Source organism: Meles meles, chromosome 14, assembly GCF_922984935.1.
Source record: "Meles meles chromosome 14, mMelMel3.1 paternal haplotype, whole genome shotgun sequence".
Classification (NCBI taxonomy): Eukaryota; Metazoa; Chordata; class Mammalia; order Carnivora; family Mustelidae; genus Meles; species Meles meles.
The window spans coordinates 73,729,946-73,748,258 of record NC_060079.1 but is presented as its reverse complement, the minus strand read 5'-3'; the positions used below and the strand labels follow the sequence as shown (position 1 = coordinate 73,748,258).

General features: G+C 46.8%; 1 protein-coding gene across 8 annotated transcripts in view; it reads right to left on the bottom strand.

Annotated features, from left to right (window-relative positions):
• Nucleotides 1–18,313, bottom strand: part of FARP1 (FERM, ARH/RhoGEF and pleckstrin domain protein 1) — a 280,772-nt gene that overhangs the window by 58,921 nt on the left and 203,538 nt on the right. For all 8 annotated transcript variants that reach the window (XM_045978472.1, XM_045978471.1, XM_045978469.1 and 5 more), the window contains exons 6-12: nt 10,591–10,688; nt 8,119–8,233; nt 7,101–7,248; nt 4,644–4,739; nt 2,973–3,136; nt 2,420–2,488; nt 20–95 (exon numbers count right to left, since the gene is read on the bottom strand). In XM_045978472.1, coding sequence (XP_045834428.1) covers nt 20–95; nt 2,420–2,488; nt 2,973–3,136; nt 4,644–4,739; nt 7,101–7,248; nt 8,119–8,233; nt 10,591–10,688 — 766 coding nt within the window. The remainder of the gene's footprint in view (nt 1–19; nt 96–2,419; nt 2,489–2,972; nt 3,137–4,643; nt 4,740–7,100; nt 7,249–8,118; nt 8,234–10,590; nt 10,689–18,313) is intronic.

Here is an 18,313-nt window from a genome sequence, read left to right as displayed (position 1 = left end):
GTCGATGAGCATTACTGACTTGTTTTGGCACTTCTGAATTCGGCTCTGTAGGCTGTGCAGCCAGGCTTCTGATGGACTGAATCTTGCTGTGTTTCCTGGGAGAAATCACGAAAGATAGACAAAGTTAGGTAAACTGTTTTTTGTTTTTGTTTTTAATGAAAACTAACAACAGCCTTATGCGTGTCCTCAGTATGAAGGCATCCAATCTAGCGTGTACGAGTGCCCCATGGAAAGGGGGTCATGCTTTTCCTAATACTTATAGGATTCAGGGGTTACCTAAAATTCTGAAAAAATTCTCAGTAATCCCCTGCTCCTGTTCAAGCGGTCAGGAGACCCAGTCACTACTCACTATCTTTCTAGACCTGGGAAGGTCTGTGGGAGGGAGAGTTGGCTGGCTCCACGGATGCCCTGAGATGTGAGTTCTGGTCTGATGACAGGCTATCAATTCATGTATTTCGGGTCATGATTTTCTAGATTAGTTCTATGATAAAGGCAATCACCGCTAATCAGCTAACTCTTTCACAGTGTTGAGGTCAGGGAAGGCCTGCCCCCGTTAATGAATTTACAGTCTCCGGGCATGTGGATTTCTTCTTTTTAACATTTTTCTTTTAAAGAAAAGTCTCAGCAGTAGAAGGAACTGAATTTAATGCCACTGGCCTGTCTCCTTTATCTTTTCCCTTCCTTCACCTGCCGGTGCCCTCTTCTTCCTCTGTGAACGAGCATTAGAAACTTTCCAGCTACTCAGACGATGAAACCGTATCAATACAGACAGATCAAAAGTTAACATGCATTTGGCTTTTCTTCGAAATACTCCACATATACAAGGACGGTCAAAGCATCAGGTCTGTTTCGGCAAGAGTAAAGCGAGGCACCGAGCACCCAGAAGGTTTGTCAACAGAGACTCAGATAAATAAAGTGGGATACTTTCACAATAGCCTACACCACCAACACAGATCCCCAGAGCAGGGTAGGGCTTCAAAAGCAAGATGCAGAGGGGCACCTGGGTGGCTCAGTGGGCTAAAGCCTCTGCCTTCGGCTCAGGTCATGATCTCAGTATTCTGGGATCGAGCCCCGCATTGGGCTCTCTGCTCAGCAGGGAGCCTGCTTCCTCCTCTCTCTCTCTCTGCCTGCTTCTCTGCCTACTTGTGATCTATGTCTGCCAAATAAATAAATAAAATCTTTAAAAAAAAAAAAGCAAGATGCAGAATGAGGGACCGTGTGTTACTAGTTAAACAAATGAAACCGCACACCCCAGAGGAACCCTGGCCATCCATTTCAGGTGTGTAAATATATGTAACAGGAGGAACACGAAGCTGGCAGCTGCGCCTCTGGGAAGGAGAGAAGGGAAACAGCGAAGACAGCTGTTGGTCAAGGTGGGGGTGGCTACGTGTCCCAACAGCAGTTACACACAAAAAGGGGGGAAAAAAATCCAGAAGCAAAGAGAAATGCGGATGTTTGCTGTGTTCTCCAGCTCTACTGTAATTTTAAGATGGATTAAAGTGTAAAAAAGAAAAATGTTAAAAAGAAGAAATCCACATGCCCGGAACAGTCCACCGTGTGCATCACATCAGCTGTTTACTGGTTTATCTCAAGTCCCTGGATTCTCTGCTTCTCCCTCTCCGGGCAGCAGAGCCACGCTCGGGGCAGGGGGCCACGTACCAGCTCTGAGACGCGGGCTGGTATCTTGATCTCTTTGAGCTGCAGTGTCTCCATCTTTAAAAAGTAACAGGAGTGGGACGCGTGGGGGGCTGTGGGTGAAGGTGGTGCCTCGATTTCTGCTCAGGTCATGATCTCGGGGTCCTGGGATCGGGCTCCGCCCTTAGCAGGGAGTCTGCTTCCCTCCTTCTCTTCCTGCCTGCCCCCCACACTCTCTCTAAAATCAATGATTAAAATCTTAAAAATAAAGAAAAAGGGGACTGGAGTGCACCGACCTCACGGAGCTGGCATGAAGACTGTGAGTTCATGTATGCGAAGCGTGCGGAACCTAGCAAGGGCTGTAAGTGTTTGCTCACGACAACAAGAAATCCTGCTGCTTCTCATCCAAGCTGTAATTCATTACAAGTTTATGGACATACTCGCCATTTAAATCCCCAAACTTAAGGACTCCCGGAGGAGGAAGTTTCTAGAGTGCTTTCTCCCCACCACAGTCTCCTGCTTCTCTTCCATCCTGCTCGCTGCTGGCTTCTCTTCTTCCTGCCTTGGCCCTCCGAGGTCCGTTCACATCTCCCCTCACCGTGGAGGAAGCACCCCAGCCCTCGGATGTTTCTTTCTACACTACCCTGGCCTGGGGACCCTAGGAAGCACTCACTTGTAACTCACCAGCCCTGGGGGAAGAGAGATTTAGCAGGAACATGCCATCACCTGGAGAGAATGACTCTCGGGACTGGCAAATCAGAAGTGGCATCGAAGCTTCTCTTACCTTTCAAACTGCACTTTCTTATGTCCTCCTTCTTTCACATAGTCAAGAACCTGCTTCTGCGTCCGACCGCTAGAAGGAAGAGGACAGAAGAGGACGAGAGGGAAGACAAGACAGGAAGGCGTTCTCATCTGAACACGTGACATACCGTCTTTCCTTCCCCTCTTTCCATCACCAGGAGAGACTTGGGCTTTCCCAGTGAGCCAGGCATAAATGCAGCTCTGAGAGACAACCGTCTGTGCCCATTTTGTCCCTTGGTAGTTCCCTTCTAAGTAGCAGAAAAATGTTCAAGTGAGGAAAACCCCTTAATAATTCTGCATCTGCTTATTAAGCAACCATCCTGAGAATCTGTATGCTTCGAGGAGGAAGGGATAATTCTGTTCACCGTGAATGCCCATGGCCTAGACTAGGATCTGACACGGGGAAGACACTCCAATGTTTGCTGAAAGGAGGAGTGGGAAAGTGAACCGAGGATGTGTAAGTCAAATGCGCCATCCCAGGGGCTAGACCAAATGTCGACGACATACTTGCTTCTACAGCGAAAGGAAATCCTTACCTGAACCGAAATGATGACCCTCGACTAAAGAGAACGGGCTTTGGCTTTGGTTTAGGCTCTTCAAAAAGTCTAAAAAAGGCATGATGTTCAACACAGATTTTCCAGAAGGACTTGCAAAAATCCCGACTGGCCATGAGAAATTCCAAGGTATCCTGGTATGAGCTCTAAAAAGAGAAAATACCGCTTTGGGTTTCTTCGTTTTCCCATCACCCATGAACATTGGGTTGGAAAAACGAGAAAAGGGATAGAAAACAAATTGTCCAATAAAATTTCAATTGGGTATTGTATTATACAGCAGGACCATAAATTCACATATTTAGTAAAACATAGTTGTTCCTAATGACTAAATATAGTCATCATTCAACCATTCCCTGCCCTCCCCCACCCCCGAATTCCTTAGAGGAATGACAGAAAACAGGAATACTTAGCAGAAGTCGTAACACTTCTTTTGACAGAATTCATAAACAAATTTTGTGTACGTTGCTTACATTTCCTTCTTTAAAAGAAAAAAAAAAAATCAAAGTACAGAAATCCCTTTTTGCCTCCTTAAAATAACTGAAACACACTTTTATTTTCTCCCTGAAGGTTCATGCCACCTTTGCATACTGGTCTTAAGTCTTATTTCTGTCGAGCCACATATGGCTCAAGCCTCCAGGTGGCCCCAGGGACCACACAGGAAATGAACTTTCTTTTTTTTTTCTGGAGCACAAAGTATCACTCAAGGCTGAAAAAATCACATCCTTTGATTCTGCAAAGTGGAGAGCATAATTTTCTATTCCCAGCCTGAACGTTCTCCATGTAAGAGGCCGTATTTTATAAACAGGACTTTCCACAGTCCTTAACGTTCCCAGCAACTCCCAACTATGCTGAGGGATCTCACAGTCTGGGCAGTCCCAACTTACAAACAAGCGTGCCCCAATTCTACATCTGTAAGTAGCCTTTTTGGAACTCAGAAAGCATTTTCCCAGAGAAAATGCTGATAAACAACTTATAATGGGTGACTGTTTCCCAGGTCAGACCATAAAAGCTGACTTAATCCATTCTGTAACTGAACGATGAGCCTCAGTGGCCATTTATCATCTTTTTTTTCCAGGGGGAGAAAAACCACTCGCCATTCAAATCCCCAATGGCGGTTGGGGACATCAGGGATCTATCATCCATGACCTCCACCGCCCATTTCTGGCAGGGGAAGAAGATGCTCTTTCTTCCCTGACCCTGTCCCGGGGTGAGCGACATCTTTAGGGGTTCTGGAGAAAGTGGGGTGGACCTGCTTATTAGCTTGTGAGAATGCGCTGTCAGAGGCTTGGGGACAAGAGCGCGGATGCCAAGCTGGGGACAGTTGGAGGCTTGTGTGGGCAGGGGCCTGCCCTGAATCTTGTGGATGCTGAGTGGTGTCTCGAGGAGGTGGCCTGGGGGCTGGAGCCCCAGCAACTGTACAGGTCGGGCTGTCTGGGGCTGGGGGAGGGGCTGCCCATTCTTTACCCTTATTCTGTCAATCCAGGTGACAGCGTGGTTATGGAGTGTCAGGGCACGCCTGTCGGTACAGACCTTCAGACACCTGCACAGCGCTGGCCTCAGTTCGAGCCTGAGCCCCAGCAGAGCCCCTCTGTCCCCGCAGTCATGGGGTGGGCTCCAAGGTCATGGTCCCCCACCCCGCCCCCACCCACTTACGTTGGCATCGGGACGGAGTTTGATGAGAAAGCGCTTTCTTTTGAAGCTCAGCTTCCGCACCTTCGCCCAGTTGAAGGCATTGATCTTAGTGAAACCCTGAGAAGAAGAAAGGTCTTGGCCAGTGAGCCAGGAAATGCATAATAAGCACCACAGGGGGCTGGTTTGCCTCGAGGATGGGAAGCTGTCGCAACCATGCCTTCTGCTAGAGAATTCTCAGGATTTGCTGCTGTGGACATTACTGTGCCTGGAGCATTATTTTCCACTAATTATAGGCTTTGGCATTCAAACCAAGTTTGCCTCCAGGGAGAGGAGCGGTCAGCAAGGGAAGGATAAAAAGACAAAAAATACAGTAAAAACCATAACAACCACAATTAGTGACCATCACTTTTGGAGTGTCAGCACCCCTAAGGACTTGACAGACCTCACCTTATCAAACCTCAGACAACACCTGCGGAGATGGGTTTATCATCTTTCTCTTTCAGATGTGAAAATTGCTACATGGACAGATCTTGGTGTGTCCAAAATCCCACAGTTTACAAGGCAGAATGAGATTCCCCAGCTTGTGCCTTAACCAGCTATCATTAATCTCCATAAAAGCAACCCAGCAGGTTAGCAATCAACCCCCATCAAGCACAGGGGTCAGGCTCCCATGCCCAGAAGGCGGCCCCAGGCACAGGCAGGATGAGGAGGGAAGGCCCGGCCTGCGGTGTTGTCTTCTAGACCAGAGCACAGTCTCAGGGAAGGACTCACACATCCTCATCTCTGAAAGTCAGGTGTGGAGAAACAGGGTGACGGAGAAGCAAGGGGACGTTGCCAGAAACCAGCTCCCATCTGTCCTGTCATCTCAACTAAAATTAGAATTCCTCCTGAGCCTGTTCGAACACCAGAACCGTTTATTTAAATTGGTGAGAATGAAGCAATTAAGGACTGGCAAGAAGATTAATTCCAAGATACAGCCTTTGTACATGATTAAATAACTGAGCAATTCTCAGTATTAGATTCTACCGCACATCATCAAGAGCGAATTAATTCAATTGTGAGGCGTGTCTTTCCTCCCTACCCTCTGTGATTTTTAGAACTGTTTAAGGCCTCTGATTTTAAAATTTCACAGTAGGACTGAAAACTCTATTTGGTTTCTTGTCATTTTGCTCATCGAGCACTCCTAAGATTACTCCAGCAGGCTGAAGACTGTTGGGAGCGGTCATCTCCTCTAATACCATCCTGCTTTCCCATATGAAACCCAACCTCGACTCCTCTCGGGACAGGATTCGGTGATAATTCATGTCCGTTGTAAACATCTGATACTGCAGCAGAGAGGCCCTGGGACTATTTTGGTAAAACAGGAAGGGGAAACAGAACTGAACCTGGCAGAGCTTGAAGGAGTATTTTAGATTGTGTACGTATTTACCCCTTCAAAATGGGTGAAAAGGACCTGATTTAAAAGGCAGCTGCTTTCTTCATACCCCTTTGAAACTAAAGTAGAGATGATGCACTTTTGTTTAAAAGAAAAGCACTGAGGAAACCTTTGGGGGTGGTGAATATCTTCACTGTCTTGATTTCATTGATGGCTTCAGGATATATATATTTCATTGATGGCTTCAGGATATATATATATATACACACATATATATATATCAGATGTATATATATATATATAAGCTTACAAAACTGCATATTTTAAATATACGCATTTTATTCTCTGTCCATAATACCTCAATGAAGCTGTTAAGACACAAAAAGCAGCACTGATAACAGAACAACGGCAGTGCGATCAAGAGAGTACACGCTTCAGAGTACAGAAAACCATATCCTTAATAAAACACAGGTAAGAATTCAAGTGCAGTGTTTTGCTATAAAGTAACTATATAGCACCTGGCTGTCGGGAATTTAAAGAACTGCTAAATCCTAAAAAATACACCTTACGCTTTTCTTTTTAAGTTACGTATACCTGAAATAACAAATCAGCCGACTGATGTAAAATCTGAATTAGGTATAAAACCCCCTAAATTTGGTTTAAAAAAAAAAAAGCAACTAAAAACTTTAACAGGTTTTAAAAAAGGGGGGGTGGGGGAGATGACCTGAGTATCACATGCCAATGTGAAGAAGGTGTTTCTTTTGGGGGATCTGAAATCTGATTCTATGACAACTGGGATTTGAGCCCAGGTCCACTGAGAGAGATTTCTGTGATCCTACAAAGTCAACAGACACAAGCAAATCTCGGGTTGTGCATTCCCCAACCAGAGCAGGGGCCAGTGGAATGGAATGATTGAGTAGGATCTGGAAGCTGAGGACCTGGAAAGAAATAGAAACCCTGAGATGAGGTTCGTGTTTTCCTGTTCACATAAAGTAACTGTCGGAGGTCTTAACTCGGCCCACCCAACACGGAATCGGAGTTGAAGAGCCAACTCTTATCTTTCCGTCGCCAAGGGAACGGAGCTGTGGTCTCAACGCTCTTACCTGAAACACGAGAATTCCCGTGTTGGCCACAGCCAGGTTGATCTTAGTACCTTCCCTGTCCTTGGCCGGGTGCAACCGGATCCCATACATCTCCAGCCTACGGGCAATCTCCAGGAGTTGGAAATCTGATTCTGCTGGTGTCTGTCCACTGACAGAACAAAAAATGAAAAAAAAGAAAGGCCAGGAGATTTGAATTCCCTGTGTCTATTAATTTGAGATTAAGCAACTTCTCTTGGGAAATTGAAAGGCATTTCATCACAAACAATGGAGCTACCTGATCAGAAGACACCCAACCCCCCATTCATTATCACCCAAAGTCGAACAGCTAGGACAAAAGCCCTATTGCCCATGTAACACAAAACCTCGAAAGTCTACCTCACATTTGCCCTGTTTTTTTTTTTTTTTCTTTTTGACTCAAAGAGTTTCCTTTAAGGTCATATAAAAGCAAAACACCACGGTGTTAAAACACGCTTTTAGTCACTTACAATGGGTCTACCCTTGGAAGCAAAGTTCAGGGCAACACTCTTGCATACTTTCATCAAGCGCACGTACCTTCCTTCAAAACAGCAACAAAAACAAGAGGCCCAGGGACCATCTTTTGAAAAATATTTTACTGATCAAGGCAAAAAAAAAAAAAAAAAAAAGCCAAAATGGAAAGGATACAAATGTTCTGGATTTTCATAACATTCCTCCTTTGCCCCTTGTGGATCATATCCCTTTCCTGATTTCCTATTAATGGGTCTTAAGTTCTCCCTTTAACTCCACAACGTGGGTGCGCTAAATTCCAGGCCTATCCCAGTAGCACAGGAAATCAAAGAAGGATTCTCGAGCTCTGGTCCCGAGTGGGTGACCCGCATTTCAGAGTCCAGGGTGGGTGACAACACCTCCATGAAGCTCTGTGCTCTTCTCCCTCACGCGTGGCGTATCTCGCCCCAACAGTGTGTGTGCACACCCATCTACGCTGGAAGGACCGAGAGAAGCGGCTCAAAGGGAACACGAGGCACCCGGTGGGACTTACATGTGATTGTGGTGAAACTCCACGATTTTGTCTTCTAGCGCGTCTTGCTGAGGTATGTACTTGTTTTTTGCTAAATGCTCTCTGTCCGAGGCTTCGTCAAAATCCCCAATCTCGGCTACCAAGGAACAGAGAAAGAGAACCCAGCCATATAGGATTAATACTTCACAACCTGTTGCATTCCCCCGTGGAACATTCTGGAGCTAGCAAAGCAGAAGGCAGTGGAGAAGGCAATCCCAGCCTGTGGGTATGGTCAGGGCCGGATGTCACACGACTTGCTGTGACTGTATTTAACAACTGTGCCAACGTGCCAGGATGGTTTCCCCTCCTTCTCATCTCTACCAGCTGCAAAGAAGACTTCATTATCCATCTGTCTTCCTCCATCCACGTTCCTGATTCATTCTTTCCTCCCCACCCAACTGGGACCACTTCTGTTCTAGGCGGTAAATTCTGCACATGTGGATTTCGTGACCTCATGACTTCTAAATGAACCCCAGAATTTCAGGACTTTACAAAAGCAATTTTTGAAACTCTTATATGTAATAATTACTGGTCCAAACCCCAAATGCTTTCTCATATAGAGAAAAGCCAACAGTAAATAGCTATAAACACGTGATCTCATTTGGTAAAACAAAACAAAGTGTATTAAGTTTCTTGTAGTCCTAGCGTCAGAAATGACTGGTCAGACTGCAGATTCTTACGAACTTTTCATCTACAAAGAAGAGGAGGCACGATTTTCTCACGTTACCTCTACATCGTCCCCAAATGGCCATGGTCTGGAAAGCTACAGGACAGACCTTGAAAAGAGTGATTGTACCTTAACATCACTAGTGCAGCTCAGTTTATACCAACCTGACGCCTCTGGGACAGCCTGGTTTTTTCTTTGAATCCTATGGTCTGTGTAATCAGTTTAATAAAAAAGTAGCCTAATGACCAGAGCCCTGGTGCTTGAGTTAGTGAAATCCACCGGTCATTCTGTCATGTGAAGCAGCTTGTCCCATTCCGGCCAATGCCCCTCCAGTAACCAGGCAAGATGCGGCCGATATGCTCCTATAAATCGCACCCACTGAGAATATTTGCTCTGTACAAAACAGGGCTAACTTATCTGGCTCCAGCTACACCAGGGGAAGAATGGATCATTCTCAAGCCCTTCCTGCTGCGGGGGACACATCAGTAGCATTCCTTCCTGAGTCTGGGAGATCTTCAGTAAGGCCCACATAGAAAGAATGAGAAGATAAGCATGGGCTCTAGAAACACCTTCTCCTTTTAGGCGTGTTTATGAACCACTAGGAGTGACACCTGTTCCAAACCTTTGGGAATCTTGTCACCTCGGCAGATATCTGAATGGGTTGATTTTACGGGACTACTCTGGAAACTACGGAAATTTTAAAATGAGATGACAGCACAATGTATGTACGTGCCATCCCTATCTTCCCGACCACAACATCTATATTCCATTTCCAGTAACTTCTGCCTTAGCCAAGAGGGGAAAAAAAATGTCCAGCTGGGTTGCCAATAAGCCTTAGAGTGAGCACAGTCTAATTTATCCTCTGCCTAGATTAAGAAGGTAAAAAAATCCAGTTTCAAGCATTCACCAGGGTTCAGCCCAGCTTCACGTGTCTTGGGGTTTACTGAACTCCGGAGAACGGAATACAAGACGCGCCATCGTTGACAGTTTTAGGTCTTAAGGCTAATGGGCCATATTCGATTATGGACATTAAGTCCAAGAACAGGATAGAACAAGTTTAGTTTACTTGGATGCCATCTGTCCCAGCTTCTTCTCCAAGTCAACTGAGATTATCAAACAACTGCGTACTAGTGCTTAAAAAAAAGGGGTGCCCTGCGGGCACAGTCAGCTGAGCGTGCAGCTCTTGGTTTCGATTCAGGTCACAATCTCAGGGTCCTGAGATCAAGCTCTGCGCTCAGAACGGAGTCTGCTTGAGATTCTCTCTCTCACTTTTCCCTGCCCCCTCCATTGTCTTGCTTGTTCTAATAAAAAACTAAATCCCAAAAAAAAAAAAAAGAAAAAAAAAAGAAAAGAAAAGAAAGGGGGGTGCCCGGGTGGCTCAGTCGTTAAGCGACTGCCTTCGGCTCAGGTCATGATCCCAGGGTCCTGGGATCGAGTCCCCATCACGCTCCCGGCTTGGCAGGAAGCCTGCTTCTCCCTCTTTCACTGCCCCTGCTGTGTTCCCTCTCTCGCTGCCTCTCTCTGTGTCAAATAAATTAAAAAAGAAAAGAAAAAGGGAAGAAAAGAGTAGACAGATACCGAACACAGAATTCACAGGCCAATGCTGAGCATGGTGGGTACACCCCTAAAGCTTGAGGACTATGGTCCTCAACCCACTGGTACTCGGGCTCGCAGCAAAATAACACAAAGGCATCGTTACTGTGTTCGGGGGCTGTGATTACTTCCCCCCATCCATCGGATCGCGGTGGGCTCCAACAGGACCTCTGGAGGAAACGGACGCCACTTACACTGTACGATGTGTGAGATGAGGAGAGCCGCGCTGGTGTCATTACAGGTCAGCCTGCCCTGAGCCAGGTCCTGCTTCACCTGCAGAGCGAACAAGTACCTGCGGACACAAACACACACGCCCGGCGTCACACACTTTCTGGCTGACGGCACGCACAGGGGGTGGGCAGAGGGGGTTGGTGTCAAAGTCAGGCTCAGGTTCCTCACATGGTGAGGAGCTGGAGAGAGGTAAACAGAGCAAGGAAAAGAGAGCCTGTGTCGTCCAGCATGAAAGCCCGGGGCCAATGACGGCAATGTCAACACTCATCTGTCACTAGAAGGACAGGAGACATGCTAGAACCTTCTCACGTGAGCACAAATACATTTTATTCTTTGGCTCTACCTCTCCATTTAAAAACCTAAGACTAGTATCTTACACCAATCTCTAAATGATTTTTGCAGGGTGTAACAAAAGTTTACTTTTTTCCCCCACAGATCCAATGTATGAAAAAATAACTTTAAGGCTCAGATAATAACAGTAGGTTATTACAAGGTTAGGGAGAGCTCTTTTGCCAACTGGCTTGGAAAGACATGAGTGTTTTGTGTGTGTAGTGTAATATTCACTTAGATTCTCCCAAAGCCTCGGTTACCAATCTATAAAAATTCATTTTACAGTTATTTTTATATTGCAGAATAAAGCAAAGGAAACATTTTTGGTGGAAGACAAAAGAGGTATTTATAGATCAAAGATATTATGTAAAAAATAGTGCAGTGTAAGAACTGATTTGGGAAAAAAAAAATCAACAGGAACACCTACATTTTTAGGAAGATATTTGCTAGTTTTGTCCTAGAGGTGTTACCTCAGTAGCAAATCTTGGCAGTCAGATGCTGGCAGTCTACAGTGACTGGAAGGTCACAGAGGAAGGTCCATGGAGAAATGACAGATCCCAGGTATGGGGTAGGTATGAGTCCAGAGTATCTAGTGAAGCCAGAAAGCAAGGCGGCTTGGAAATATAAATGGGTTGTATTGAAAAGGCAAAAGAGGGGCCCCTGGGTGGCTCGGTTGGTTGAGTGTCCGACTCTTGGTTTCAGCTCAGGTCGTGATCAGAGGGTTGTGAGACTGAGTCTCAGGCTGGGCTCTGCACTCAGTGGGGAGTCTGCTTGAGATCCTCTTTTTTCTCCCGCTCTCTCAAATAAATCTTAAAAAAAGGGGGGGGGGCAAAAGAAACATCTTGAAGGGGTGTCCACCTGCCAATGCTCTGGCAACTTGAGTATCAATAATAATAATTAAAGTGAATCAAAACACATGGATTTGATAAAAATTCCTGAGTCCATTTCAGTATTCAAAGAGAAAGCGGGAAAAACACAGGAACTTGAGAATGAGGGAGGCAACATATGGGATCAGGAAGGTCCCCTTCCCGCTGCACCTTGTGACAAAGTCCAGAACGAGGGAGAGCTCCTAAATTTCTTTTTTTTTTTTTTTTTTTCATTTTCTTTTTTTTTTTTTTTTCCATTTTATTTATTTCTAAATTTCAATGCGTCACTACCGGAGGAGACTATGAAAGCAATTCTTGGTAACCCGAGGCAAAAAATGGAGCATGGACTCTACCTCTCCAACAAGAGCGGCATTTCAGGGTATTCAGAAAATCCAAGTAGAGGAGGCAAAGTTCCTTATAGACATATGCTAATTACCACAAGAATCCTCCTTCTATCATCTCTAAGAAATTACGGACACTGCAAGGACTGTTAATCCACGTTCAAACCATCCAGGAGATTGGATGTTTGCCCGGAGACAAAGTAGCATGACTTCACTTGGCAATGGCGAGATCAGAATACCCCCCACCCTAATTCAGTGATGAATCTTGGCATTGCTAATGAAACGGGAAGCACGCAGCGTCACTTCGGATGGATTCTGGCTCCAAAGGTTCAACCAGTATCCATCAAGCCTATCGAACGACCTTTCAGTTTTCTGGAAAAGCAGAGGATAGAGGAAAAAGCTAAATGGCACCACGAGGATGAAATCTGACAAATTCAGGAGTTGGGGTATTCTACCATGTACTGGGTCCAGTTTCTTCAACAAGGTGGTATCATGAAGGGGGAAAAAAAAAAAGGAGAGACTCTGCTGGATTAAATGAGGTCCGAAGGACATAACCAAGTGCACCTCTGGTCCGACAGTGAATCTTCTTTCAGATGAGCAGAAATAAACGACATTTACGGGACAGATGGGGAAATCTTAGCATCTTAGCATGGCCATGGTAGTAGGTGAAATGAAAAGTACATATGGAAAAATCAGAAAGGATATCACACTAATGTATTACCTAATGTTCACCCCTGGGCCACAGGAATACGGTATTTTCCCTTCTTATTCTTGCTTTTCTGTATGTTCTAACTTTCTACACTGTACACCTGCGATTTTTGTAATAATGACAGGTTATTTTTAATTTTAAAAAAAGGGGGGCTTTTAATAAGATCAACCATAGAGGTTGCCATAAGAAATAATTGAAGTAACGCATGGAAAGCTCATGGTTAGAACAAACACATTCAATAAATGTTAGCAATTTTTCCCTTATACATGAAAAACTAGAGGTGCCCGGCTGGCTCAGGCAGTGGACACGTGACTCTGATGTCAGGGTCATGACTTCAAGTCCCATGTTGGGGGTAGAGCTTACTTAGTAAAATTAAAAAAAAAAAAAAAAGAAAGAAAGAAAGAGAGAGAGAGAGAGAGAGAGAAAAGAAAAATGAATCCCCTTTAAGTTGCTTAGGAAATTCCATTTCTAAGAACTAAAAACAACAACAGAGGCATTTTTGGAACCAGCTCCCCCACAAAACCCAAATCGAAAAACACCTCCCGGTCCACCAGCGGGTAATAGTTGACCTTTGCACCGTCCCCCCGACATTTATTCTTGCTCTCACGTTCACAGTCTCCGGGAAGGTAAAGGGAAGAAACGCAGAGACTACAAAAGACCCTGAACAAGACAAGAAGCAGCACAGTCCGTCTTTCTGGATTAGGCAGGGGATATGCTATTTTGAACCTAACACTTCTCAGACCTGCAGGCTTTAATCCTCTCTCTGGTTAAATTTTTAGACAAGTCGAGGGCCTAAGAGCATTCCGTTCTGAGTAGTTTACCATCTCCCAGTTCAAACATGAGGTCTGGCATCTGCAGAGAAATGTTCAGGGACAGATGAACGGTCAGAGTCTAACAGGTGATGGGGACCTCTGGTGCCGTCTCCTGCGGGCTCCCAGGCAGCGCTGGCTTCTGGAAGCTCACACGTTCAGGCATTCTGGGGGCTGTAGGAAGAACCTGTCACTCCCTATTCCAGTCGTGTTCAGTCTCCCTGTTCTGAGGTCCTTGTAACATGAGAACACCCTTCCTGGCCCTGACGGTTGACTTCGTGACCGCTGTAAATCAGGGCTAATTTCAGGGATTCACCAACACCTTTCGTACTATAAATTAAGGAACTGCCATCAAATTCACGGGAGCTAAAGGCTGAGTTAGCTCAAAAGGCACAAAATAAAATGAGACCAGTCAATGATGGACACACAATGCGCTCAGAACAGAGCGGGTCCTTGGCAGCAGCCTGGGCGTCTGGAGAAGGGGATGATGGTGGCCGGGACTCATCAGGAGGACTTCTGGGGACAGTAAGTGTGGTAAATCATACCAACCAGAGGGCCCTACTTTAAACACGTCTATTTTAACTTGTTTCGCTCGGGAGGTCATCCCTGTTCTTTCCTTATTCAGTGGAAAGTAATTGACAATTTCTTCGCCAGTCTCAGGAGACACCTGAGCAGGCCTTGAAGGGCAGCAAGTTTGGATGGATCTCACCACCTCGAAGAAGAGCACAGCCAAAAGGAAACCGGATCCGGCTGGAGACAGGATGCCCTGAGCAAAGCGTGCCGAAAGGCATGTGGGCTCACTTGGAGCTCTGCGGTAAGGAAACCTGGTAACCTCTATCCCAAAGACCGCTCCCCTAGCCGTTTCAAACCCACATCTGCTTTTCTCCTTCTAGAGGCCCCGACCCTGGTGGCAACAGGACACAGTGCCACGGAAAGTGTGGTTCAATAAATAGAAAGGAATTCAGCCCCTTGGTTAACAGCAAAGTGCAATTTAATCCTCTATCTACATACACGGGAAGCTGAAACCGATTCCGGAGGCCCCGAGAATTAACTGCCGAGCTAGAGTCACTCAGAGTCTGCTACACCGCGGACCTGCCTCTGTCGCCCTCTCGTCCCCATGTCCCTCGGCTAAAGTGCTGTCCACACAGAGCTTCCCCTAAGCCCTCCCTCACTCCTTCTCTGCTGCAGAAAAGTGCCGGGGACTTCAAGAGTCCCATCATTAAATTTCTGCTTACCCAGGAACTTGAGAATGAGGGAGGCAACGTACTGGATCAGGAAGGTTCCCCTTCCCGCTGCACCTTGTGACAAAGTCCAGAACGAGGGAGAGCTCCTAAATTTCCTATGGATTATCTTCACCCTGGCACCGAAAGGAGTCCCTCTATGGAAAAGATGTTTTAAATGTGGTTAACACTGGGAGCCGGAAAGCAAAGACAACAAAACCCAAAAGCTGCCCCGTCCAGCTGGGCCTGTGTCACCTGAGGAATTTATCAGATCGGACACAGCCCTTGGCCACATACCAGGCATACTTGGCTAACAGGCCCCAAGCCGCATGGAATTTTCTAGCAAAAACCAGAGTGGCTAAAATGAACAAGTCAGGAAATGACAGATGCTGGAGAGGATGTGGAGAAAGGGGAACCCTCCTCCACTGTTGGTGGGAATGCAAGCTGGTGCAACCACTCTGGAAAACAGCATGGAGGTTCCTCAAAATGTTGAAAATAGAACTACCCTATGACCCAGCAATTGCACTACTGGGTATTTACCCTAAAGATACAAAGATAGTGATCCGAAGGGGCACGTGTACCCGAATGTTTATAGCAGCAATGTCTACAATAGCCAGACTATGGAAAGAACCTAGATGTCCATCAACAGATGAATGGATAAAGAAGATGTGGTATATATACACAATGGAATACTATGCAGCCATCAAAAGAAATGAAATCTTGCCATTTGCGACGATGTGGATGGAACTAGAGCGTATCATGCTTAGTGAAATAAGTCAATCGGAGAAAGACAACTATCATATGATCTCCCTGATATGAGGACATGGAGAAGCAACATGGGGGGGTAGGAGATAGGAGAAGAATAAATGAAACAAGATGGGATTGGGAGGGAGACAAACCATAAATGACTCTTAATCTCACAAAACAAACTGGGGGTTGCTGCGGGGAGGTGGGATTGGGGGAGGGGGAGCGGGCTATGGACATTGGGGAGGGGAAGCGAACCATAAGAGACTATGGACTCTGAAAAACAACCTGAGGGTTTTGAAGGGTCAGGGGTGGGAGGTTGGGGCAACCTGAGGGTTTTGAAGGGTCAGGGGTGGGAGGTTGGGGGAACAGGTGGTGGGTAATGGAGAGGGCACGTTTTGCATGGAGCACTGGGTGTTGTGCAAAAAGAATGAATACTGTTACGCTGAAAAAATAAATAAAATGAGAAAAAAAAAAAAAAAAAAAAAAAAACCACCATGGGAGGAAACTACAAACCTCTAGAGACAATGATTTGCAAACACTGAAAAGGTGCAGAAAACTCAAAGCAAATTAGAACTGGAGGGGGGAAAACAAGGATTCATGCCACCAACTTCCCAAGGAGGACAGAGGTGCAGCGACAAACAGGAGGCCAAGGCACACCGCCCCGGGACAGCTGGACTAGCCTTCACGTTGAGGTCGATATTCTGAGCTCCGAGCAATGCACGGTCCAACCAGAGGAGACCCAGCCCAGATGCAGAGACCAGCAGCCCCAGCAAGGACGGTACTGGAAGCCTGTACTGTCGCTGGCCCACCTTGTGCCTCCGGGTGTCGCAGTCCTGCTGCCTCTCCTCCAGGGGGGCTGTTCTAGAAAACCACGCATACCTCCCAGAAGGCTGAGGGCTCCCGTAATTCCTGGCCAGTTAACGGCTTCACCCATCTGAGGATTACCAGGGGAGGCAAACACTTAGTAGCAGCTCGCTCAGAAAACGCAGCGCCACGGCCTTCCCCTGTTCCTGGAAGTCCACGTTCGTGCACCTGACGTGGCGGCATGGCGTCTGGTGGGCCTTCTCCAAACAAAAGCCAGCAGAACCCAACCCCTGACTTTCCACCCCTCCGCGATCCCCTTCTTCCCTCTGCTCCTTTCTTAGGTCAAAGTCTAACTCAAAGTCTAAGCATAAGTCAAAAGTCTAAGTTTTCTCCCCTCCCTCAGTCTCTGTTGCCACCGGCCCCTCACCAGGATGCATGGCCCCCATCTCCGGCACAGAGCCCAAATGCAACCACACTTCCCCGTTTCCACTCCGGCCGCCTCCTCTGGGGCCACCATTGTGGCACGGATAGCAACGGCTCCTCACGGGATTCCCAGCTGTCACCATCTTGCGACACCCGCACGGCAGCTAGACTTTCAACCCTACCAGCCATCCAGCCTCTGTCCTGCCTCACTGCACGTCGCCATGTCTGTGCCTGCCACGCCAGCCTTCTCTTGGGTACAGCTGGCCCTTGCGCAACAGGGCGATTAGGGGTGCCGACCCCAGGCGCAGCCCCAAACCTGCATTTAACCTTTGACTTCCCCAAAACTCAACTACTGTTGACTGGAAGGCTTACCAGTCAGAAACATAGCCGACTAACACCTATTTTGTAAATTATATGTATTACGCATTGTATTCTTATAAAAAAAGAAAAGTAGGCTAGAGACAAGAAATGTGAAGAAAATCCATTTGTGAAGAGAAAGTGCATGTAGCCACGTGCTGTATTTATCACACTCTCACACAAACGCACGCGTGTGTGCCATCTGCAAGTAAGTGGACGTGTGCAGCTCAAACTCCTGCTGCTCAAGAGTCCACTGGATTTGAATATCCGGAGCTTGTTGGTGCCTTGACCACCGCCAACCGTTCTCATCACGTGCCCAGACACGTACCAGTTCCTCAGACTGACCCATCTGAAGCTGCCACCTGGTCGTAACTGTCCATCCTATCACCCCTCCTCAGTTACCTACAGAGATCTTACCATTGTCTGACATTTGTTCTCGTTCGTTTAATCATTTTGTCCGCTCCCATGAGAGTCAGGCTTGCCTTTTCACCACCATATTCCCAGAGCCTAGAACAACACATACAGCGTCCACTTCCTAAGCACTGTTGACGGAAAGCCCTCATTCCTTTGCTACATGACGGTCAACCACCCAAGACACTGTGCTCCGTGCCAAGAGGAGGACAAGGAAGGGACAGGCTCAGCCTAATCAGCAACAGCTTGAAAGCTGTGTGTGGGAAGAATCTGGCTGGTCAGACTAGTAAGTCACTCATCCGGGCACTCTTGAAGGGGCGACATTTTGTCTTCAGGCGTTCCCACCGGGCTCTGCTCTCCCCTAGCATATACCCTGTGTCTCCTGCAAGTTAAACAATGATGGCGATGATGTGATCATGCATGGCCTCCCTACGGGTTCCGGCCACCTTGTGCATAATCCTGCTTCTCCTCAAGACAACCGTGGCCAGGGGCCAGCAGAGTCGCACTGAACAGGGCAATGAGCAGAGGGACAGAGGGAGCACGAAAGCTGGCCAGTCACACAGGGACCAAGGGCAGGCCTGCCTCCGTGCTCACGCTTCTCCCCCTTGGCCAACTTTCAAAGAAACTGAAAGACACTGAGCTAACATCTTGGTTTCCCAGAGCTTGACT